The following is a 25,611-nucleotide window of genomic DNA, read 5'->3' as shown; positions in this document are numbered from 1 at the left end:
ATAATTGAAGTAAGCAATCTGCTTGTTTATCCTTGTTTTCCATTAATTAGATATGTGCAATCTAAATTTCCTACTGAAAAACATGAGATGACATGCTAAGGGGCCAAATCTGCTTTTCCCTCACAAGTCTGATCTGTCAGTGTTGGAGATGTCTCCAGAGCAGTATTTGTAGCCATCTCAGCTTGGGATGGACGATGAGGGGAGGGCAAACAAATTGAGCTGCAAGAAGCTGGAGGGGTAACCCAAGAAGCCCGTGTCCTTGGGAGTGCCTGAGTGAGCCTTTGGGTCCTGCCTGGATGCCCTGGAAGGCTGCAGTGGTACCCTTGGGCAGTGTGAAATGGTGCTCCAGGAATTTCCCCTCCTGCCTGAGCTGGGTTCATAGTTGTGTTGATGTGGCTCCCAGATGCTTTTCTGTAGCCAGATTTCTTTTTTCCTCCTTTGTTCACTGCTGACCCAGTGGCACAAATCTTCATTTCCGTAGATAACCAAGGTGCAACCCTTAAACTCAATAGTTCCTTCTGACCTGTGGCAGCACAGGTAAGGCCTAAAGGTACTGCTAGTTCCTAAGGCATCTCTCTGTTCCCCAAAGACAAGTTTATTCAGAAGTGGCCCAGTTCTGCAGTGGCCACATATTCAAATGTGACTAGTGATCTGCTTTCAGGTTCAGACAAGAACTGAGGAATCTGCCCAGAGTGACCTTGCTGAGAAGAAACTAAAGAGATCTTCATGTAACAGGCAAAAGCAAACTCTTTTCAGCTTGCTCACAAATGACAAGAGAGGAGAGGGAACAGCCCCTGTTTCTGTTCATGCAGAATGGCAGCTAAGTAGAGAATTTCATAAAGGAATGAGTCAGTGAAAATTGAGCTCTAATGTAAGTCCTGAGGCAATCATAAGGAAATCTTTGGAACTAGAATAATCTAGTACTGGTTTTTGAGGTTCTTCTGTTGCAGCAAGGACACCAAGCTGGATGAATACCCCCAAGGTATTCTGCGGGCCCTGGAAGTGACAGGAGACATTCTGTCCTTCCCAGTCTGTGCAGGATCAAGTTCTGTTTTAGCATCCTGGCTGTTGTAGCTGAGTTGCCTGCTTGTGGTCACAGGTGTCTGGGTGAAGAGCCTGTATGGACGAGTCTCACTTGGGCAGGAGGCCTTGCAGGGTCCTGGCAGACTAAGGCACCCTGGTCTGGACCCACTGATGGACAAAGCTGAGCACGTGGCTATGTGTTTTGTGAGCTCTGGGCCCACTTTTTATTGCTTCCTACTGAAAATAAGAAACAAATGGTTCTTTGAAGCTAATGGCCTCTTTTGTCTGACTATATATGCCATAATCCTATTGCAGTCCTGTAGCAACCTCCCTGATGTCAGACTGGCCTTGTACACACATTAATGAGCCATTACATACTAACTCCCTGCCCAGCCCACACTGTCTCCCTCTTGCCTTCCTTCTGTTACACTGAATCATTTTTCTTTCTCTTGCTTGTTGCTTGCCTGCAGTGATGAGTGTGTGCCCTTTTGCTCACTGGGAGTCTGGCAGTAAATCATACCTTTGCTTTTTTTCCCCCTTTTTACATTCTGGAGCAGCTGCTCTGATTAGTTTGAAGCAGAATAAAAGACCTATAAATGAGGAGAATCCTGAAGGTAAGTACTTCACTGTGGACTTAATGTCAAGGTACAGTACACATAGTAGCTTTTAGAGACCCTTTAAAAGCTGTTAGCCACTGTATATTTAACGGGAGGATATATTTCAGACATCTGATTGACTGCCCTTGAAGGCTGATTCTTGCTCTAGAATGTTTATTTTCAAGAAACCTTGATCTGAGAACTTTTGAGAACATCATATATTGTGTTCATCACCCTTAGTGGGTTACTTCTGCTGTCTGAATTGTACCAGATTTGTGGTGACAATAAGGCAGAGGAAAGAATAGCAAGTTCTATCAGAGGAGTAATGGAAAAGCCATTCCTGTACATTCGAGGATTGCTTAAGAACCATCTTCTTTTTTCACTGTAGAAAGTGTTATTTTTGATATTTCTCCCAGTTCTGATTGCTTCAGGGAGGACATGATTCAGTGATCTTGGATCCCTGCAGAGCCCAGGACACTATCTTAGTCCCTGTCTCAGGAATGGGGAAATGACAAGCGACCTCCAGGTACCCTTGATAGGCAAAGCATTGCCATTCTGAAGCACCGAGTCCAGGGATTTAACAGAAGGATTTAGAATAGGAACTGGTTCAGAAAGCTGTCAATCAGTGGTCTGTAGCTTTCAAGTTGCTCTTGAATGTACTGTTGCAGTAGTCTTTAAACTGGGTCTTCTTGACAGCATCTCTAGTGAAATTACTGTGCTTCCTATAACCCATTTCCTGCCCCAGTTCCTGTCTGCTCCCAGACACGTTCCGTGTTTCCCTTGGTGTTTGCAGAGTCAGTGTTTGGCCAAGTCTGTCTTCGTTCCTCCAGAGAAGTGTTTTTAGGTTTGCTGCAGCTTCTGTGATCTAAGGGTTTTTAATGAACAACCTCACTGGGGCTCTCCAGATATGCTGATCACCAGAATCTTCACCAAAAGCATGATTTTCAACCAATTTTACAAGTAATCTGCTTCTACTTACCTTCTTGTGGTCATGGGAGATGCTGACTGGGGTTTCTCTACCAGGATGCATGCTATGCTCCACTTTTCAGTTGGTTTTACCATGTTCCTATCACCCTATCATTTCACACAACTGCTTCGGCTCCTCTTTGTGCTGTTTCCTGTCTCAGCAAAGAGCTCCCTGTTTCTCAGCCCCTGTCCTTTTCTTGAGTCTTGGGTTAAGTCCTTCTTTCAGGTTTTGGACCATAGTGTACCTGCAAAGGGTATTTCTTTGGATCTTATGGAGTGCTTGATGTCTCTGCTGTGATTCTGGTCCTTGAGCTAAGGCTGTCTCTGATGTGCCCACTCCAAAGCTGTGGTTATTTAAATTCCAAGACAGCTGATGTGTCTTCTCTGCTCAGGTGACTGGCACCCTACATTGATTTCCAAATAGTGGCTTCTCTTGTTTTCAAAGTGCAAGAGTTGCCTCTGGCTCTAAGCAGTTCAATGGAAGCTGTTCACTGGATGTGGAGGCTGGAGAACGTGCCTGTGTGGAGCAGACATACCTGTGCACTTGCCTTCTACCTGTTTTCTGCCAGGGGATAACAGTAATCAAAACTGAAATCAAGCAAGTAGTTTCAATGTGCATGTTCTGTTTCCTTTAAGACAGGCTATAACTCTAATGTTGCTTTTATTTGCTGTTTCTGGCATTTTTACATAGGTAAGAAACCTTCAAGTCTGAAATACACAAAACAGCTCCTTACAGAAATTCAGGCCAATTGTAGAGTATTATGATGTTATCACAAGCCAAAAGCATTGGCAATCAAAGGTGTTTTCGAAGCCGTTAGCTCCAGTTTCACTGACTTGTTTTGTTTTTTTCTGTGATAACACTCGTTGCTTTTGAGGAAACGAACTCACTGACAGCTTGGAGGGATGGACTGGCTTAGGTATAGTGAAAAAAAAAAACCCAAATGGTGTATCTAAAGCTGTTTAGTCTTTGAATGAGATTAAATCATATCCCTTTATTTCCATAAATGTTTCTCTTTGCAGATGTACTGGGAGAGGGGAGTTCAATACTTTAAAATGCATGGATAACAAAGCTTGAAACAAATGTCCTGACAAGTATTTATTGCCAGGCATCAAAACAGGTAAGGCTGGAAAAAGTATTCTAGCATACCTTTGCTTCATTGGCTGCTGCCAATATGTTTGACTATTGTTTTGGGGTTTTTTTTTTCCTCATTCATAGGCCGTGTTCACTGATGCTTAAAGAGACCTTGGAACACTGACATCAGCATTGTATTACTGATGTGATAAATGAAAGCACCACTTAAACAGGTCACACTGGAGCAGCCTGCCAGGTGAATGGTGAAGGTGTGTATGTGTGGACAAGCATTTTCTTGCCTTGTGTATTCCATGTATGTACACCTCAGAAGAAGGAAGGAACCTCTTTTCTGCCAAATACCACATTGCATAAAAGCTAGAGGATCTTTCCGCTTATGTTTGCCGTCGAAGGGAAGTGAGGATTTGAGAAAGGGTCTTGGCACTGGAGTCTCTTCACCATGCCTCTGGCCTCCCAGGGCTGTGCTCAGGGGAGCCAAGCCAGCCTCCTGCAGCTTCCCTGTCCTTCCCTCTCCACCTGGAGCTGGGTGTGAGCCGCCCCAGCCGGGCACCGTGCCGCGGTGGCTCCGCAGCGCGGCTCATTGAACACACTTGGCTCTTCCTACACTCTCTGGCAGCGTGTCAGCGTGCAGAGCTAGGGAGGACATAAGTGGGGACGGCAATGATCTTTTCTGCAAGTCAGGCTAGCCCAATACTTATGCTTGAGTTGAAGCCCAGTTATCTTTTTGGGAAGCAAGAGAATCACACTCAAGAATTTAACCTTAAACTTTACATTTTAGTAACGGTGCTAGTCAACTTGAAAACAAGACACTCGTTTAGAGTATGAACCAGGTATGTAGGTTTAATGCAGGATTTATCTATCTGTGAACAAGGATGTGAAGCAACACTTAAAGTGGATTATTATTATTTTTACCACATTTCTCCCCTGCTCTGAAACTCCATTTCATTTTCATCTGAAACAACATTCTTCTTCTCTTTTTGCCAGCTGCTCTGTAAAAGCCATTATTCAACTAAATATGTTAGCCCAAATATGTGTAACTTCTGTCCAGAAAAGTAATTTGTGTGGGTTTTTTTACCATTACTCTAGAGTTTCAGACCATTTGTTGTACCCTTCCTTTTATTGTTATGATTTGCTCTGTTCTGTGGCCTCAAATATGATAATCTGAGCAGAACAGGAATGCAGGACGAGTTTTACAACCAGATTTTAAACTACTGCTGTTTGCTACAAACACAAAGAGGTGAATAAAGTGCTGTACTAATTTTTCTTTTCTAGAAACATCACCAAAAAATGGAGAAGGGGAAAGAAATCTGTAATAGAAATCCATAGGAGATCAGCATCAGGATTTGTAGGTTTTATGTCTTTTCACTTTTTAAACTAGGTTTTTCAAACCATCTACTTGCAGAAATTTGCATTTTATGAGGACAAAGTTACAGAATATGATGAGATCATTTTAGGTAACTTACCTCTTTTTCCTCAGCTTGTGGCATCTAAAACTAACCGTGCTTGTCATCTTCTCAGTAATTTCTTATCATTGGAGTTAAAATATAATCGAAGTTTGCACCAAACGAGCTGTTCCAATACGAGTTTGCCAAACTCTGTATTGCAGTGGGATTTCTGCAATTATGATCAGATACTTCCAAACAAATATGGTTTGTGGAATACAAGCAAGTCCAACGTTGATTAGCTGCTCTAAATCCCGCAAGATGCACAACTTGCATTTAGTGTTTTGTCTCTGTGCCTCTGCCAACTGCAGTTTCGCTGGTAGATAACGGCACAACTGAAAGGAGCTGAAGGGAGGAGGAATGAGGGGCTGATGGAGGACTTGTCTGTTATTAGAGGATGATCCGCTTTAGGATGTTGTTGGTGTGCAGAGGTCTCAGAACTGCTGGATCAATTGTTTGTGTAGCTACATCTCATCCAGAGGATGGAAATCACCAGTACAAGAGTTTGTGTGCTTGTGTGTGCTAATTATTTTTACTCTCCCACCGCCCGCTTTATCTAGACGATTATTGGTTCTTCCACCAAAAGTGAAATAAACAGTCAAAGGCAACATTTGTCTTAGTCTTGCCTGAGAAATTCCCAGTGGTAAATGGAAGGGTATTTCCACTGTTAGTGGATTTTACATTCCTGCTCCACAAGCTGTTCTGCACATGAAAAAAACCCTCTCACTTTGAGCAGTTTCACTAACAAGCTTCATGTTTTCTACATTAAGGCAAAGTTAAGATTTGTGTCTGATTTTAATTAATCTCAAACAGTGCTTCAATTTCTGCCCAATCAAGAGAGACAGGTAAACAGTTAATATACTGTATCTTTTTACTCCTTTAGAAAAATATAATGCCTACTGAATGAAGATGTTACTTCTGCTGTAAGTCTGTCATGTTGTTCTTTGGGGAAGGGAATTCTTATTCATATACTTATGCAGAGCACTCATTCCTTTTACACTCTGTACATGCAAAATGCTTAATAATTTTATCTTCAGCTTTCAAGCATAAAAGCGAGGAAGTTACCCTATTCCAAACTTAACTACTTATGTATGTGGTTGGTATCAAATAAGATTAATGCTCCGAAGATAGTGCATTTATTTTTCGCTTGAAATAACCCAAGAGAATGTCAGATGCAAAATGATTTTTGAAATCTTGGCATTTACTGCTGCTTTCTACTGTCTGTGTGCAACTTCAGTCAACAGCAGTGACATTACTCTGCGAGTCTCTCCAACTGAAGGGAATTGGCATCCTATTAAAAGCCCCTCTTTGGAAAGATAAACTGGAAATATGTTACTATGCAGCTCTGTGTTTATCTCCTGACAAGTGGTGATCAGAATCATGGCTCCTATCAGCCAGGCAGGATTTTCTCCTTGTCAGTGTATTCCTTCCTGTAGCTAATCCTTCATCCGGTGTTATCCAGCCGTCGATGTCCTCCTTGTTCCTTTCACAACAGGCTCTCTTTGCTTTGGCTTTTGTCCCATGTAAACGCAACCCTGCCAAGTCTCTCTCTGATGAGCTCCCTTCCATGCTCTGCTGTTGCAGCATCAGCACCTCACATCCTCGTGGATCAGCGCTTCTGCCTCTCAGCTCCAGCTACGTGGGTGCTGCTGGCAGAGCAGCCTGTGAGGAGCAGGGCCATGGGCAGCGGGATGCAGTGGGTGTAGGTGATGCTCTGCAGCCTCTGCAGGTTTGCAGCCCTCCAGCTCTGTCACAGTCACCCAGCCTTAGGGAAGCTGAATCCTTGTGTCTGGCTGCAATGGGGTTATCTACCAGCTCTGCACCACTGTCTGCTGAAGTGAACTTCTGGGAAGGGTTAATGGTGTTTTTGGAGAGATGGACGTAGTTTTCAGCCTTATTTTCTGTTGCTTATGGTGGTCATTGCAGGATATCTTCTGAGCAGGATCATGCATGTGCATAGTTTTCACTCTTCAGACCTGAATCTCTGCTGCTATGTACAAAAGACTAGACATAAAGTCAATAAATGGGACTTTACACAGCTGTAAATTCTCTCATCCTGTCATCAACTCGTCTGGGCAAGAAAGATGTGAGAGTCATGTAGATTCAAAAGCAGAGGGTCATGGCAAGACTGGGGCTCTCCTGCTCACAGGCATGGACAATGGCCCCTTCTGGAACTTGCTGTGGTAGTGGTAGGGTTTATGAGGGTAATTCATGCCCCCAAAATTACCCTATTCATGCTGGAGGTTGCTCGCTTTGTACCCCGGCTCTGCCAAGCAAGCTGCTCAGGTGGGAGTTCTTTAATTTCTGGTGTTTAAACTCAAACCAAACGTTATCTTATTTGACTGAAGCAGGAGAAGAGCCCTCAACTGGCAGATCCATCGATCCTTGGCAGGAGAGAAAAGAGCAGCTGGAAGGACAACCTCCTCTGGTTGTCGTAGAGGCTGTTTGGCCACAAACTAATTGTAAGGATGTGAGCGAGTCCACACATAGATTGATTAAAATTGATTAAGAAAGTGTATCTGGGGACTTTTCCAAAGTTAACTGAAGTCAGGGGAGAAGAGTCTTTTTCACTGAATTCTCTGACGTTGGATTAAAACCCTAGAATACCCCATCATGAAGTAATTTGGTTAGCAGAAAAAATGGAGAGAATTAACAAATCAAAGATTGGAGAACTGGAGTTTGAGGGGACGCATTCAGTTCTCAGCTCTCCACAGAATTATTTCTTTGCATTCTCCAAATTCATCAATCTCTTTGGCTGTCCCTTCCTAGTCTGGACAGGTACGACAGCGTGAATAATTTATCTCTCTCCCATTTTTATCAGTGTCAACTACATTATTCTCTATTCCCTAGCTTGCTTTATCACACATATTAAAAAACAAGAGAAAAAAGGTCAGAAACAAAGGCCAAAACAGATCTTCTTGTTTCTTTAGTGGTACATTAGAAATCAGTGTCAGGCTTGGTGTGTGACAGGCTCTTCCTCCAGTTCCTCTGAAGACTGATTTCTTCAGCTCTGTATTCAACTCCTTTAATACCACATTTCTCTTTTCATTCCTACTGAGCCCACCTAAAGATTGGCAGCTGTATGTCATATTACCTTTGTCTATGAATTGGATCATTTTCAACAATGGGATGAGATCTGAATAAGGGAAATGAAATTAGTTTAAGAAGAATTCATTCAGTGGTATATTCCCTTCTCTTTTATGAATAATGTATATATTCATATAGTGTAGCATAATAATTAAGGGTTTTTTTTGACTCATTATAAAATGCTGAAGAATGTCTAATCTTTATCTATTCATTTAAAGTTCAAATATAAATCCAAGGTATCATTAAATACAGGTTCACCTGACTTTATATTTTAGAGTCTATGGGATGTTTTATTTCTCGGCTTTTAATCTTTTAATTCAGATAAAAAGTGACTTTAGTAAGTGACTCGATAAATAATTTAAAAAATAGCACTTTTACACTGTAATCATGCCAGGAGAAATGAAAGAGGAGCTGAAGTGTCAGAGGTTATAAATTGCAGCAAAGGTATTAGCATCTTGGTGAGGAAGTCTGTGTCACACGGAGAAGCAAGGTCTCTTGGTGACATACTGATTCTAATTAGTGAAAAGATTTGTGCAGGCAGTAAAAATGGGATAGCTTATTGATTTTTTTTTTTGTCACATTCCTGCACTACAATAGTTTTGCTCTTTTACTGGTGTAAGGATACTTGGTGTGTGCCTGAGCCCTGCCCAGGGTGAGGACTGGGAGAAGGTGTCACGTTTGGTTGTTCTTGGCCTCACCTTGCAGAACAAAGCTGCCCTATGCTGTTCATCGCCAGCACCTCCTCCTGTTAAGAGAGATTTTAGAAGACAGTTATACTCAGAGAAATGACTAAAAATGCTGCTACTTTTGTTGTCCCTGTATGACACTTCAGATTTGCTTTGTTTATGGGTAACAAGACAATGTTTCTAATTGTCAGCACTGTGTATGCAAGAAAGTCCTGAAAGCAGAGATGTTCTTTTGGCTTTGACACCGATAAGTGCAAAGATACTGACACTGATATGTAGCTCAGATGGGCCCAGTATGCCTGAGCACTGGCTCTTCTCAGCTGCCCTGGCTTGTAGGGAGGATGCTAAGGGGACAGTTAACTTCTAGGGTGAGAATCTCCTGAAGAAGACGTTTTCCTGGGGCTGGCTGGATGCTGCTTGTTTGTTGATGTTATGAGCTTTTTGCTGCTGTGTTGCTCTGTGTTTGCAGCCTTGCAGGGGTCATATGCAGCAGTGATGGTTGCACAGCCTGTGACACAGCACAAGGCAGTCCAAGCTATGGCACTGTGAAGTCATGTTTACATGAGCATGAAGTGCACTTAGAGAAATTTGGTCTGTGATTTTTCTGCCTGCATCACAATTGTCTAACAGAACTGTGTCCTGCTATGAATCTGAGCAACATGCAGAAGCAGATTATATTCTGCATGGAGCTATTCTAAGATATTTAAAAGCGAATAAAAGCAGAACTGGGAAACTAAAAATAACACTAGCATGCTGTAGGAAGCGTGGCTGTGCCATGGCAGAAACAGTTAGCAAAGAGATCTTTAACCTGGTCCAGTATTGGTGCCGACCATGGTATGAAAACGTGTAGTGGGTTGACAGTGGCTTCTAGTTGAGCACAAATGCTGTAACCCCTGGGACAAGCTGCACCTCTCTCCACTGCCATTACACTCGTGCAAGCTGTGCAGGCAGCTGGAGGCCAGGGCAGCGTTTGAGCATTGTCAGAGAGGTGGGAGGAAGCCGCGGCTGTGTCCTGTCGGGTGCCCTGGCCCCAGGTGTGGGGGGCAGATGCTGGCACAGCACCCTGGTACCAGCTGGGGCTGTTTCAGTGCTGCCTTGCCTGGTCTGATTCTTGCAAGACCAAGTTTGCAGGTACCGACTCCTCCTTGCGCTTCCACCGCGCTTGGCTGGCGCTCCCTCTGTTCCTCGGGCCGTTTCAGGGCCATCGCTTCTGCGGAGAGCGCTCCCCCGTGCGCGGCCCCGTGGGTGCCTTGACGGTGCCCACAGCCACTTCCCGGCCTGAGCTTTACGGGGCTTTGGCGGCGGCGTTCGGTGCCCCTGTGCGGCGGTGCCGGGCCGAGGGCGGCGTTCGGTGCCCCTGTGCGGCGGTGCCGGGCCGAGGGCGGCGTTCGGTGCCCCGGCGCGGCGGTGCCGGGCCGAGGGCGGCGTTCGGTGCCCCGGCGCGGCGGTGCCGGGCCGAGGCCGGTGGTCGGTGCCCCGGCGCGGCGGTGCCGGGCCGAGGCCGGTGGTCGGTGCCCCGGCGCGGCGGTGCCGGGCCGAGGGCAGCGGGGTGGTGGGCGGGCAGCGGCGCGGCGCGGCCGCCAGGGGGCGCTGCGGCGTCTCGCTGTGCGGGCGGGCGGGCGCACCTGCCGCGTGCGGGGCCGTCGGCGGCGGCGCGGGGGCAGCGCCGTCCCGCTTCGCTCCCCTCGGCTCACGGCGGCTCCGGAGCCCGACCGCCCCGCCGTAACTAGACGGAGGGCGCTAGGGGAAGCAGACGGGCGGCCCGTACCGCTCTCACAGCGGCACCGCCGGCTGCCGCTTCGCTGCCCCCACGACGGGACCCGCCCGCAGCCCGCCGGCGTCGGACGAGCCGTGCCGGCATGGAGACCTAGAGGGGAGCCGCCGCGGAGGTAAGCCGTGCCGGGCTGTGCCGTGCAGTGCCCTGACGCGCCCATTTCTTTTTCCGTATTTTATTCTTTCTTATAAAAAAATCGCCTTCCCTCAGAAGCGGAAAAGTTGGGGTGCAACGCGTGTCCCCCCCGTGCCACCCCCGCCGCGCGGGACGGCGCTGAGCGGCGGCGTCCGCCGTGTCCCTCCCTCAGCCCCGCGGCGGGCGAAGGAGCCCGGCAGACCCGCTGCTGCCGAGGAGCTGCCGGCCGGGGCCTCTCCGCAGCTCCTCGCCCCGTGCCCCGCGGGTCGCGCTCTTTAAACAGCGGCTGCCTGGGGCCGCCCGTGTTGGTGCGGCGGTTCCCCGCGTCGGGCCCTGCGGCGGTGGACGCACCAGAAGTGTTTCTCTCACTACAGGAGGGTTTGGTTAGTATCGAGGGGCTCTCACTGAGCACCGCAGACGCTCGTGGGTCTTCTTGGGGAAAAAAATGTTAGTGCCCGGGATTTAACACGTGAGGACTTGTTTTTTTGGGGATGTTGCAGCTTGCTGGAGCCTGTTGAAAAAGTGATGGTTCTTTGGTAGCTTGGCTGCTCTGAGGTACCTCAACAGGGGCTTGAACGTTGGGTCACTCGGGAAGTCTGCCAAACTTTTGTGGTAATAAGGCTTCTCTTGTTTTGTCTGGGGTTTGATAGAAACCTGCTAAAGGGCACAAAACCTCTCTCAAGCACTTGATTAAGTGGCTGTTTGTAAAGAGGCTGCCTTTAGACTGCTGTCTCAGCCAAAGAATCTGAAGTTTTTGGTGGAAAATGCTATAACCTGCTGTTTCTCAAAGTTATGGTAAGGTCTGTGTGCTTTGGACAACCTCTGCTGCTCTTGAGTTAACACTAAAACTTAGGCTTGCAGCATGAGGCAAAACCCATCCTGGCAGGAGCTGAGTCTTGTGCTCCTCTGCAGTGTTTATACTCCCTTGGTTTTATCCTAATTGTGTTTAAAAGTAGGTTTTTTTAGAGAGTGTCAGGGTTTGTGGCTGTTACAGTATTGCCATCAGAGCACATGTAGTTTTGAGGCTTGTCAGAGAATTATTAGGAGTTAGTGGCAGGTGAGGTTAGCTGCTGCCTGTGCATGAGTGGGGAAGGGGTTGGGGAAGGGCTATTTCAGGGTGCCCAGGCGTTGTGTGAGTGTGCTTGTATTCATGCTTGAGAGAGGCACTCGCTCCAAATGTGGTGCTTAAAAGAGAGCGTTATTTCTCAGCAGAGATAAAACTGTGCAGCTGCCTGGTGGACAGTGGTATCTGTCAGATATCTCAGCTGTAAGAGCAGCTCTCTGCCTGCCTTGCTTCTGTGTGGAGCAGGGGAAGTGGCTTCCCTCTGAGGCAGGAGAGGGCCAGTTTTGAGGAGGATAGTGGCTGAAAAGCTTTGCCCATACCAGAGCCCAAGCAGGAGGTAAGTCTGGGGAGGAAGCTGCCTGACAGTGAGTCAGGTTCTTGTTTTGAAACAGACAAGTGACTGAGGGGACAGAGGGACACTGAGGATTTCAGATTTTGGGCTCCATGAGTTATTAGAGTGATGCATGTGCAGCGAATGTGCAGAGACTTCTGGCAGTTCACCAAGGCACAGGCAGTGCTCTTCAAGATTTGACGAGTCCATGGTTAAGCAGAGGTTGTAACTGATGATGTGCAGGATGGCTTTCTAAGAATTTAGTACCATATCCTTCTGAGGGTGTTTCTCTGTGCATAGGAAGCATCTTAGAGTGGGAGGACAAATTGGGAAGGGGGGGGGGTCCATGCTCCGACCTCCCTGCACAGTGCTTGTGTTGCTAGGCAGCAGCTTGTACCTCTAGCATGCTCCAGATCCAGTCTGTGAGGGGAGACCTTCCTCTACTAAACTAAAGCTTTCTAGCTGGTGACCAAGCGTGTTGGTAAGCACATATCCTATGTGTGTAGCTGTTCATGCACTTCTGGCCTGCTCTTGGGTACAGGGCAGGGGTGCTCAATTGGGACCATGCAGGGATGTTGGCTGAGAGTAAGACTTCCTTATACTCCCCTGCTTGAGCTGCAAGTGAATACTGGAGAGAGAGAGAGGTGAATCTTTGGTTGTTTTGCTTGTGAGACTCAAGAGTTCTCAGCAAACCAGCCTTCTACTTTCATAGTACTTGGAAGCTCATAGGAGGTTTGTCTTCAAATTGCTTGGTGATTGATGCTGTGGCAGTAAAAATGGAGGGGGGGGAGAGGGAGGGAGACTGGAGTAAGATTTGCTTGCATAGGAGGTAAGGAAAAGACCCAGGTGTGCCACATTAATGCATTCAACCAACTGTAGTCAATTTTAGTGTTTACCACACAATTGCAGGAGCCCATGTGCACATGTGGTGTCAATCAGCTTTGTCTGAACTGTTTTGTATCTCGCAGAGCAATGGAAAGCCTGTTAATAATCTCCAGGGCTGCCATACTAGTGGCTGCCCTTTGGAGCAGGGAAATAACTGAAGCTATTGGAAATCAGTGTGAGGGGACTGGCCACTCTCCAAACAGAAGTCAGATCAAAAAAGAGCCTGAGAGGGTCAGGAGGGATTCATTAGCTGATGAGGAGAAAGTGAGCTCTGCAGAAGGGCTGGTCTTGTGGCACAGATCACTTCTGGTCAGTCAGAGAACCACAGCATGGAAGAGGGAGAAGGAGGTTTCCTGGTTTGATGGAGGCTGGAGACCTGGGCCTCAGAAGAAGTTGGACTTTTCAGCCTTAAGCCCAGAGGAGACTGAAGAGGAGTGAGGAAGTGGAGGCAGGTAGGAGCACACTTGCTGGTCTCAGGATCTCATAGCTGTTGTACCTTGCTACTGTATGATAAGCTTGAGCCCTGGAGGGCTTATGAGTATGTGTGTTTGGAGGCTCAGGGCAGCTGCTGGCTTCAATTCCCTGTTGAAATAATGGGCAGCTTGTGTACAGAGGCAGAGATGCAGGTAGGCTACTGCAGAGCAAGAGGAAGCAAAAGGGAAAACATGTGAGGCTCATAGCCCTTGGGATGCTCTGCCTGCTTGGAGATGGTAGGAGCATCCAAGTGAGGCTCTCAAACTCGGAAGGGTGTGTAAAAGGATTTGGTTGGCTTGCATAGGCAGAGTAATTTCTTCTCTGACTGTTCACAGCAGTTTCCTGAGAAGAGTACGTGTTACAATTACTGAGTTAAAGCTACAGAGAACAGTGTCTTCTGTGTGGTATATGGAAAAGAGGCTGTTTGGTCTAAATTTTCGTACGTCCTGGATTGAGAAGCCCTGTGGGATTGGAGGTGGAGGAAAAGTTCCAAGGAGCATGTCTGTGCCCTGGGCAGCCTGTCTGTCATCCCTGCTGGCTGGGCTCTGGCTGAGCTGAGGAGCTGCCAGCTGTGGCTGAGCCTGGTGGCACTGACCTGTGCATCTCAGGGAAAGAAAGAATCTCAGTACAAATAAGCATTTATAATGTACGGACCTTTCCTGATCTCCAAAACATTCAGGCTCTGAGTAATCTCTCACTTCAAACTGAGGTTCAAGCTGGAAATATCAAGGGATGCTAAATCGTGAACAACTATTAAACAGCCTTAAAGGGCTGTATGGGAAACCATGTCTGCTCTCTGTTTCTAAGCCTTCCTCAAACAATGTGAGTCTGAGCTATTTGTCAGGAGGTCTTTAGTGTTGGAAAGGAAAGTGAACATTTAAACTGTATCACAAAATAAAGAAGTACTTCTAGAGGCCATTTGCTTTTCAGAGTGTCCAAAATAAAAATAAATCTTCCTCTAAACAGCCTTGAAAAGAAGACAAAGGGATGAGACCTTACCCTTGCTGAAAATAATGGGAATCGTTTTGTTAACTCTGGTGGTCAAGGCTTCCTCCAACATCTCGTAGGTACTTGACCTAGGTGAGCTGCCCTTGGAATCAGTGGAGGACAAAAAGTTGTGTTAAGTTCAGTGACAAAGCTTGTGGGAGAGAGGCTGCCCGTTAGGAACTTCTGCTGAGGTGTTTTAGCTAACCTTTTCCTTTTCAGTCCCTTTCTATCCTAAAAACACTACAGGAAGAGTCCCTTCCATCCCTCTTCCCACTGCTTTATGTAACAGTGAAATTAACAAGGATGTCTGTTTGGCAGAGCAATTCCAGGGCAACTAAAAGACATTTTAATTTCATGTCGTCTGGCACTGGAACAAACCCCTGTTATTTACAAGATTTCCATAAAATATCTGTTCTATAAGCAGTATCTCTTTATTCTCATTCTGGGAGGTTTGTTTGCTTGCTTGCTTAATTAAATTCTTATTTTCACCCAGAAAAATCCAGCAAAATACATTGTGGTAAAGACTAGTCTCTGGTTATGTAAGGGGAAAAAAAATCCTCATCAAGAATATGTTTATCACTTTAAGGTACTATGAGATGTTGCAGAGTACAGTGAAAGCAACTTGCCTTTGCTGACAGCAAAGTGCCCTGCCTTGCTTCTCTGGAACTGTTTTCTAAGTGGAAAACTGTGGAAGAGTGTTTTATAAGAAACGTAACAGCTGGTATGTCATCTTTTTTTCTGTTAATTCTGTCTTCTTTGAGCATTATGTATTAGTTAGGGAAGCATGTGGTGGTGAATGAGATCAAGGAATGAAATTCTAAGCACATCGCATGCAGAGTTGTGTTCTCTCAGTGCTTGTTTCATTAATGTGCAGGAGTAACCATGGACCAGGTTTGCCATGAATAGTGCAAATATTGTTTCTGTGTAAATATTGCAGAGGTATAAATGTCTATAGGAGCAGATATAACGTCAATACAGCTGACACTGCTAACAACTGCAGTCCATTTTCTGTTTGGTCCCAGAAAGAGGACTGTTTTAAGATGCTGTAAAAGCAGTTTCCTCTGTAAAAGCAGGGAGCATTTCAGCATGCAGATGGCAGCCCAGTCTAAAATCTAGTTCTGTTTTGTGCTGAGCATCTCCCTAATGAGCCTTGAGGAACACAGGGCAAGAAGAGAAGAAGCATGGGGGAGAAAGAGGAGTGATATGCTATCTTTTTGGATTGAGAACTCTTTTTCAGCTGTCTCTCTCTCCATTTTTAATAGCTTGTCTACAAAAGCAGCTTGGGGAGCAAGGTTGTGGTGAGCATGAAAGAAGCAAAGCATCTAATCTTTTGGCTTAGTAATGCTCTTGCGTAGGCTGCTGTGAATTGGACACACTCCCCTCTTGATGTAAGAGTGGTGAGTTTTGAAGTTGGCGTGGGTGAGAATGGACTTTTCACATCTCTCTTTCATCTGAAATGTCATCTCCTTTTGAGGCTGAGGCTCTGTAGAGGATACCTGTGATCACTGGCAAGATTGTCTAAAGCACTTAGGAGGAAAAGGCCGTGACCTGAGCAGTGGTGTTTGCTCTTGCTGTCAGCAACTGAAAAACCCAAGTCAGGTGAAGCCACGGGTTTCCAGAATTTCCAGGATTTATCAGCAACTCTGAAGCCTGTGAGTGCTCATCATCAATTGCTGTTTTTTCTCCAGAGAGTTGAAAAGCAGGATTCAGAGTCTAGTCTTTTTTTTTTTTTCCCTAATCAGAGCTTCTCCACAGCCCAGAGCAGGCTCGCTGGGCTGAGTCCGAGAGTGTAGCCTCCACATTCATCTCTCTGCCCAGAAGAAGTCTGCCCTCCTGGGACAATGCCCAATGCCTTCTTGATGTTAGGAAGCCTATGTGGTGGTCATCCAGTGCTGGGACTCCTCTTCCCCTCCATGGCTGTGATTGCTACTGTGACTTACTCTGCTGTAGGAACTCTCTTGCTAAAATGGCATCATTTCTGGTTAGGCTGATTAAAGCTGACTCTTAAAATCACTTATCTTTCCCCAGTACTAGAGTATATGTTTAGCTTTCCAAGTGTGAGCAGTCTTTGCATTTTATTCTCTCCCTCAGCTGTCTTTTCTGTAATCGTTTAAGTACTTCTGCAAAATGGCAAGAGGCTCAGCCCCACTGTTAACCTAAACTCTCTGGGTATGACAGTCTTTACATTGCCTATGGTAGTTCATGTTGCCTGAAGCACTATATTGATTAAAACACAATCTGCAGAAGTAAATATATGTAGAATATGAATAGCTCCTACTCTAGGGGGAAAAAAAAGGCTGTAAATTAATAGATCCATTATGTTGACCTCATAAGCCATGAGGGTTTGAAGTACAGCTGTAATCCTCCTCCCACAACGTGTATTTCACTTTGTATGTCTATAAAAGGGCCGGACTACTCAAATTTAAAAGCCACGATACTGGACAAGCATAGCCCTTTATCCTGTGATGTGTAGTTAGAATATTGCAAAGTTCAGGCTGGAACAACAGTTCTCTGTAGAATCCGGGGTAGTGATGAATCAGTACACCATTGATGGTGCAGCTGGGCATGAGGCTTAAAAAATAATAGCTAACTTTCCTGCACGTTTGTTGTTCTTGTTGTTCCTCCTTACAGTTGCTTTCTGCATTTCCAAGTTCAGGAGTTGGTGCAATAGGGGGAGGAGTATGATTCAGGGATTTAAAGTCCAATTTTGAAGACATAATGAACTTGAATTCTGTGTGACTTAGGGGATCGAGGTCAGCGTGTGGTGTGAGCTGATAGTACTCGATCTGCTAATCAGTGCTGAGTAGTTCTAGTTCTTCTGGCTCACGAATCTGTTAGGATGGGCTGCTCAGGGTTTTGTTGAATTTTCTTAGTGAGTACCTCTGTCATATGCTCATCACTAACCCCTCTGATTAGCATTTTGATTCTACAGATATTGGACTCTTTATCTGTGTTTCAGGGGATTTTCCTGTTTCCTACTCTTTATTTTGTTGCCATAAATGCTGGAACGTAAAGTTCTTGCAGGAAAAGGTTCTTGTGTTAACACTCACGGGTTTTTCTTTCTACATGGCAAACCAGCGGTTTGCTCAGTGTTGAGTCTGATTGCCACTTTAACGTGGCTAAAATCACTTCTACTCTTAGCAGGCAGAAATGTTAACGGGAGACGTTAATGTGTGGAGGCCATCTACAGTATTTTTCTTCTGTGCCTGCCCCTGAAGCCATTTTTGTGTTTTGATGTTATACTGTACGGTGTCTTTTGAAGCTTTAAGGTGCTGTGCTTTGTATCTTCTAGGTTGTTGTCTGGAAGATATTTAAGTTTTTAACGGAAAGATTGCAATGTTTCAAGCAAAACCTCAGTATTAACACTTAAGGGGTGGTGCTGTTGGTTTCCTCTGAAATAACTGAGGTGATTGTGATTTTTACCCCTTTCACATCCCAAAAGATCTGTGAGTTTTACAGTTTGTTCCTTTTCTTTCCCACTCAGACATGCAGCCTTTGGAGGAGTCATTACAAACTGGCATTGTGGCCTTGTCAGTTGCATTGTTTATTTAGTTAGGGTTCCCTTTGCTTCCTCAGGACAACATCTTGGCCTTTCCTTGTTCTGTTGCTGTCATGCAGCTGATACATTATTGCACTAATAATAGTCCCAAACATCTTAGATGTTGTCTCATTGTTGCTGGTTACTTTCAGGTTTACCCAACACAAGCACTGCCGAGTTCCTTCTGTGCTTACCTCAGTTGTAAGTTTCTTGTAGCATTTCAGCTGAACAAGGAGAGTTAGCCAGATGGGAATTTAGTTGAGGACCTGAGCCCAATGGTGGCTGAAATCCAGCAAGACAAATGCTGAGCGCACACTGCCTTGTAGAATTAACGTTCATTGCATATTTAGGCAACTTAAGTGGCTGGTTATGATGGTGAAGAATCACAGTGAATTAAGCAAAATGAAATATTCTTTGATGCTCATTGAGCAACAGAGCGAAGAATGCGGCATGACCCATATCAAGTGGAGCTGAAGATACATTATTTGAGCTAGCATGCATCCTTGATCTTCAGTATGTTTTTGTTTGTGTTTGAGGTAGTGACAAAAAGGGACTGGTGCCCATTGTGGATTGCTTCCATCCAGCATGTAATGGAGACTGAAAATCTTTCAGTAACAAACAGCTCAAAGTGTGGTGTGTTGGCAAAAGAAGAGAAGACCTGAGAGAGAGTTCATATTAAAATTCAAAGCCTTAAAAAGTGGAATGAGGAAATAGTTGGAAAAGAAATGAACAGCAGCTACCATCTAGCATGCTTTAAGGACACCAGCAGAATTACTGTTGCCACTTCATCCTTCCTGCGTGGGGTAAAAACTGTAATTTACTTGTGTGAGATTTTTGAGGAACAAACCCTGGCAATTGGAAACCACTGAAGAGGTGAGCTGCTGCTTTTTATGAGCACCTGCCATGGAAAAACCAGAACCTCCAGAGCCTCATGGTGTGTCGCTAAATCTAAGGCTATGCACAGCCGTGTGCCTGAGCACACACATGCACCATTTCTTTCTTGCTTTTTCTTAAAAAGGAACACTGTATAAACAAAGCTTGTGGTAGAAATTGGAGCAAAACTAGCTTATGTGTAACATGGGAACCTGGGAATCTCAGTGCTGGGTTTTGAGCAGAATATTAATGTTACTATTTCCTTCTTGTTTCTAAGTGCTTTCTTCTAACCTTGTCACTTGACATTCTATGAGTCTGGGAAGCTGTGTGAACTGAAGTGGGTGCTGGAAGGACAGCAAGCTGTACATGAAGAAAGTGGGACACAATTTCCCAAGCCCTCTATTCTGAGCACACAGAGGAAAGCATGACATTTGTCAACACAGGTGAAGGGCATTAGGCAGTATATGGGAACAAGGGTTTTTGTTAGAAGAACAGAATTTGTACTGCATTGCAGCCTGGTCCCCTTGTAGTTGCTGTGTGCTTACAGCAGATTGGGAAAGCTGCCTGAAGTCTGTGGTCTGTAGCATCAAATGGTGTGAGAAGGGAAGGGATGGCCCCATTAGCAGTGGAATGATTGAGAATAAAGTTGTTGCACCTTACTTCTCTTACATTTCTCCCTCTGATGGTAGCAACCTTCCTTTACTTATCTCTATACAAATGCAACCTGACAGGTCACAACAAGGGCTGCATTAACTTGTTTAGTGATTCTTTCAGCCTTCTCAAGGAGCACTTTATTCCATGTCTCTCTCCTCTCAGTGATCTTGGGCAAGTTAGCTGTAATTGGTATTTCTGTATCCTTATTAAGTCAGATGTCTTTTTCACTCTTCTGGGAATGGTCCTGAGCTTGGTCCCATTCTTGTGAGGTGTATCCAGTAGAGTACTACATTCTTGTTACAGCTATGAGCCCATTCTAACAGCTGCTTGGAGTTGACAGCATCGAAGTAAGCTGCTCCTCAGGGAACTACTGCTCAGTGCCTGCAAGGAGAATGTTTGTCAAATGACAAAATCGCCCCTTCTTGGAGAAAGATGCCTCCTTCATAGAAGAATGGTATTGAGTGTTAACTGGTTTATCTCACCACATATCTCTTCAAGCTAGCAGAGTTTTATTCATGTTCTTCATTAGATCATAGACACTCTTCCCTGCATTTATTTCCGTAAGTGCTAGTAGGTCTAGCACAGGATTTTCTCGAGTCTCTAGTCCATCCCGTGGCCTGTTCAGAGAGCAGGTGGCATGGAGGAGGGAGTTGTGTGACGGGTCCCATTGGGAGACACGATGGGAATCTTTTCGGGCTCAGCCCTAGAAATCTCCTCCTGGGCAAATTTATAGACTTTGTCCTGGACACGTACAACTTTCCCTCTTCTGTCTGCTTGACATTCTTTTGGAGGAAAGACGTCTTATGCTGTAACTTGTATTCTTTGCTAAATTGAATGTTTAAAAAAAATACCATCCATGATATGACAAGTTGAACAGCTTTGTTGTCTATAGCTGTCTGCTGTCTCAGGACAGTAACCAGCTGACCCACTGGTCACACTCATGAGGCTGATCCTACCTTCTGCTTGGATGTCTAGGACAGTGAATATGACACCTCAAACCCTGATGTATGTTTTCATACCAGATTCCGTGGAGTTGGGTCAGATGTGACAAGCTGAGGCTAGGCTGTGAATGACTGGATAGCTGAGTAGTTTCTTGCCCTTTTCCTGGTTTTTGCAGGTACAGACACTTACAGTCTTGGTGAGGCCAGGGCTTCAAGAAGCAAAACTCCTATCAATGCTGATAGAACCAAGAATTTTCCCCTAGCTCTAGCATGAATGTTGGCCAGCAGAACTTGCTTTGAATTTTTAAGTGCATTTAATGCAGCATAGTTTGTTTAGGGTGAAGGGTCCAACATGAAAAAAGACCTAGGAGTTACATACTTCATCTGTAATAACTGAAGAGAGGAAAGTGGAGAAAGTAATTTGCAAAGCTACACTTGAAAATCATTCTGGCATAACATCATCATTACAATTATCTGTCAAAGGATTTAGTTCAATTACTTTTTTTTTTTTAAGCTCTCTTGTCAAGATGGCCTTGCGTGTTCTGGGATTTTGGTACTCCAAGGAGAGGTTAAGGAAGAATGAATACTAATTCTGCCATTAACCACTGTCAGACAGCCTTCAGCATGTATTATTCCTTGAAAACCCCTTTAGCATCATTACTATGAGGAATCAATAGGCATAAAGTGCCCATGGGAACATAGAATCGAGGGGGGAAAAAAATTCCATTGCCTATTTATAGCTTGCAGTATGGTAAGGTGAGAGGGGGGGAAACTTCAGTTGTAAGTGGTAATTTTTAAGTAATTGAATAGCAGCATAATTGCCATTGTGTGAAAGATTATACATGGTTCTGTACATTTTCTTCACACAACAGTAGGCTGGTGGTAAAATTACAAGGGAAGAATATTTGATGTAATAAACTCAAATTAAAATGAATAATTTCCAGCAAACTGCAGGACATTACACCCTCTTGCTGATTTATCACATTGAGCAAATGTTCTTAGCTGCAGGGGTCTGGACTGGTCTCATGTTTGAGAGTACCTGAGCGGCGCAGGCAGGTGGATGTGGTACCCTGTTTAAAGACTGATTCTGTCTTGTTGGCCTTTGTTTTGACTGCCAATGTGGGTAGTTATGTGCCTTTCTGTTTAAAAGAAACCGCTCTAAAATGTTTGTGGGATCTTTTGGTGCAAATATTGATGTCATACTGATTTAGGTGACTGCCCTCTTCATCTGACACTAACGATCCTGAACTAAAATCTGTGTCTGATCTGGAGATGAATTGCTGGAGTCTAAATATATCAAGCCACCTAAAGGCCCGTGACTTCAACCTAAGCGTATATTTGAGGACTCTATCTTATAATTAAGCATCTCTCTCATTTAGAGAGAGGTATGTGTGTATCTATATAGAGATGGGCATTGCTGCCTTCAAGTTCATTTTACCTATGTCTAAATGCAGATGAGGAGCCTCAGTTTGCTCTCGCTATGTTTCCTGGAATGACCTCACACTTGTAAATGAAAACAGAATTAGTTACAGTAATTATACAGAATTTAAAATGCAATTTTAAACTAGATTCTCCTCCTTTTTAATGCACATAAAGTAGGTAATAAAGTTCATAGAAGAGACTAATTTTATCTTTTAAGAGACTTGAGATCTGACTTAATTTATTTCAGAATTTTGTTCGCCTGGCTTTACCTCATTTCATAGAAGTCTCTGGAATAGCATTAATTCATTGTAGGAGCTTTTGCAAAGTTACCAGTGAGAAAATAAGGTTGCTAAGAGAAATTGCATGAATAACTTACTCTTTATCTTTTCCTGAACAATGTGAAGTATTTTTAAATGTGTGACCTGTTTGCATGAGACAAAACTAATAATGACTGTCAGGGTCTCCCACTTAAATAACATACAAGAATGTGCCAGATTGGACCTACACTATTTCAAATAAACAGTTAAGTCTTGTGGTTTTTCTTAGACAAAATTATATTTTCAAAGTGTCATTTAAAAAAAAAGCCAACCCTTTTGTGTGGTACTCAGAGGTAAATTATTCATAGACAGTTACTTTGAACCATTATGTTTTCCTACCTCTGCATAAAAATAAACCCAGAAGTCACTAGATTAAGCTGTTGCCCTGTAATGGTTCTTTGAGAAATGTTTAACTGTAGCTGCTACTTTGTTGTAGTGAAGAGCTGTGATTCAGACTTCATACTATGTTTGCATTTCAGCTGTCACAGAAAGTGAAAGATGAAGCCTCTTGTTCTCTTGGTTCTTGTGGTCTGTACTGTAGTCAGCATGAATTTGAAGCTCGTGTCAAAGAGAAATTCTGGTAAGTCACAGAAAAATATTTTTACTTTTCAATCTGGACCTAGTGCTCATGCAATCAAGCGTTTTAGTTGGCTGCCTTTTGTTTTATATGTATGCTGCTTGTTCTCTTCTGAAGAAAACCACTCTCATAACCAATATGGTTTGCTTACCAGATGTTTCAGAATGAATTTCCTCATAAAGTTCTGTTGATGGGACTTTAAGCTATTTGGAAACACCTTCATGTTTTGTTTTATGTATTAAAAAAAGAGAAAAGGTTGATCTGATTGAAAACTGACAAAGGTAATAATGACTGTGACATTGTTGTACTCATGCTCAGAGATTTTCTTAATGGGTGGGGTTTGTGGTGACTTTTAAGGCTGGATGGGTTTTTTTTTTTGTATGTTAGAAGTACACCTTCCAAAAAGTCAAGCCAGCCATATGTGTGATCATATTTAAGGTTGTCTGGGAAGAGCTTTCTTAGGTAGATGATCTCTGGTTAGCCTGACAGTGGAAAGGAGTGGGAGTTGGTTTATGTTTACATCTGCATTTGAAAATCAGCACTAATAACAGGATACTTCCAAGAAGCATTGGAGTATCCTCTTCCAGGACAGATCTGGATGATGTTTCGTCTGTATTAGAGCCTGAAATGTCTTCTAGTCCAGGCAGCTCTCCCCCCTCAAAGAGAATGACTTTATGAGGCTGTTTGCCTTTCTCAAGTAAGGTGTGAGTTTGGAAGGACTTTGGGCAGACTCGTAGTGTTGTTAGTCTGCTAGAGCCTTGTGTCCGTGAGCAGGTAGCCAATGCAGGATAAATGCTGTACTTCTAAACTTACATGTTGACCTACTACAGTGCACATACAAACAGAAATCACTAACTTCAGGTGTAGTGGCCAGCTTAATGTTTAATTTCTGCATTTCTTGAGAGCGGAGAAGAAAAGTTTTTGATCCATCTATTATAAACAATTAGATGTCACATCCTAGGCTGGGAAATGTTACTCTGGGAACTACCAGATGCTAGACTGAATTCTTTCTGCTGGGTTAGGAAGTCCAAATATATGTTGCTAAATCAAACTAGTCTACAGCCTTTTGTTGTGGTTGTTGTGGCTTGAGCCCTCTTTGCCCTGTGAGAGTAGTGATGGATATTGGGATTTGGCTACAATGGAGCTTGATCTAAACTCTGCTAAGGGCAGTGCTGTTCCTGTTTTTAAAAAAACATTGTTCCTGGCCTGGATGGGAACCTCTGTGAGATCCCTAATCTGTATAACTGAGCAGCCTGTTTCACTGATGCCAGGCAACACCACTGGCTGGAAGGGAAGGACCTTTGCATTCCCTTTATCAGAAGTACACATCTGTAGAAGTAACATGTCTGTGGTTATAACATCATCTGGCTGGTAGTTTACCTTTAATCACATTTTAGTGGTTGTTGAGTTAGTTATTTTTAATCTGCTTTCTTTGATTCTGCAGAATGTCTGTGTTAGTGGCAGCTCTCGACACTATCAATTCAGATTGACTAGCAGTGGGGAAAAATGCTTTAGGACGTTAGACTGCCTACTGCTAAATGTAACTCACTAGTGAATAGCCGTTTCTTTTTCTTTTCATTTGATTGAGTTGGTGTGTGTTGAGTATAAGATGAAGGGGGAAAATGCACGTAAGGTAAAATTATAGTTTCTTTGCAAGTACATGTTGATTTTCACCTCTGATATCTGTTGTGTCATACATGCTGACTTTTAGGTTGCTGTGTGGAGCAAACTATTGATTTTTTTTTTCCCCAGCTTTTTCTTTTTCCACTAAAATGTGTGTGAAATACATTTTCTGTTCTGTGATTTCAGCACTTGTAGCAAAATTGGCAATTTGACTCCCTTTCTGTAAAGAGTCTTTAGGTATGAAGGACTGGTGCTTGGGGCTTCACTAAATGTTACATGTTGTGAAGGGACAGATGTTCCAGAGGCTTCTGAACTTTAAGTATTTGTATTGTTGTTGAAGTAGATCAGAGATAGTGGATACAGATGGGCAAATGCATGAAGAAACAATGGGGCCATGTTGCTTGATAGGGTGACAGTAGCTGTGATGTGCTGGTGCTGTAGTTTATTTTTGTTTACTAGTGTCTTGGTAAGGGAGAGTGGGAAGGGGCGAGTAATTTAATGGTTATTTGTGGGCAGCTGCACTAAAGTGTAAACTGTGCAGCAGGATGTCTGAAAGCAGGACTGCTTTAGCTGCAGATGAGAGCTAGGGTGGGGGGAGTGGATGGAGTGCCCATATGACACTCTGAGGACATGAACTCTGCAGCAGTGTTCTGGATGTATGTTGGGTCTTGCTGGCAGTTGGTCTGGGGATGTCTAAGCTGGTGAGCATCCTTAGAAGAGGAAGGGAAATTGTGCAGACAGTTATGTAGAGCTGTGTGAAACAGTGCACAGAAAGTGCTGACACTGATGATAAAGACAGATTTGGGCTACTAGGGTAATAAACCAGCAAAATCAGGGTATCAATGTGTTTGCTGACTTACGTAGACTGGCATTTTCCCAAGCAATGTGTAGAATTATTGCATGAGTGGCCAGAGTTGTGATCAGTATTAAGTACAAGAGCAATTACGAAGTTGACTAGCATATATAGTATCACAGAATATGTCTTGTTTAAGGGGTAGGGAGAATCGAAAGAAAGCTTCACTGAAGAGGACTTGAGGTGGAGTAATGAGAAAGTGTGGTGATGTTTTTGGGTAATGCAAAGGAATCTCTTCAACTGAAGCAGTCAAAAGCAGTGCAGAATGCTGGGA

At 44.2% G+C, this 25,611-nt stretch overlaps 1 protein-coding gene across 8 annotated transcripts in view; it reads left to right on the top strand.

The window, feature by feature from the left end:
- Positions 1 to 2: 2 nt before the first annotated feature.
- Positions 3 to 25,611, top strand: part of IL1RAPL2 (interleukin 1 receptor accessory protein like 2) — a 390,373-nt gene continuing 364,764 nt past the window's right edge. For 3 of the 8 annotated variants that reach the window (XR_009819683.1, XM_062006933.1, XM_062006931.1), the window contains exons 1-4: positions 3 to 3,502; positions 3,606 to 3,703; positions 3,802 to 3,926; positions 22,764 to 22,864. Coding sequence is in view for 7 of the 8 variants with exons in the window: in XM_062006933.1 (XP_061862917.1) it covers positions 22,783 to 22,864 (82 nt within the window). In the remaining variant the exon portion in view is untranslated. Of the gene's footprint in view, positions 3,503 to 3,605; positions 3,704 to 3,801; positions 3,927 to 10,542; positions 10,780 to 22,763; positions 22,865 to 25,611 lie in introns of those variants that run through there. The other 5 variants (XM_062006928.1, XM_062006927.1, XM_062006924.1 and 2 more) reach the window with 5 other exon arrangements.

This window comes from Colius striatus, chromosome 13 (assembly GCF_028858725.1).
Source record: "Colius striatus isolate bColStr4 chromosome 13, bColStr4.1.hap1, whole genome shotgun sequence".
In the NCBI taxonomy this organism is placed as follows: Eukaryota; Metazoa; Chordata; class Aves; order Coliiformes; family Coliidae; genus Colius; species Colius striatus.
This window is presented reverse-complemented; position numbering and strand designations above follow the sequence as displayed.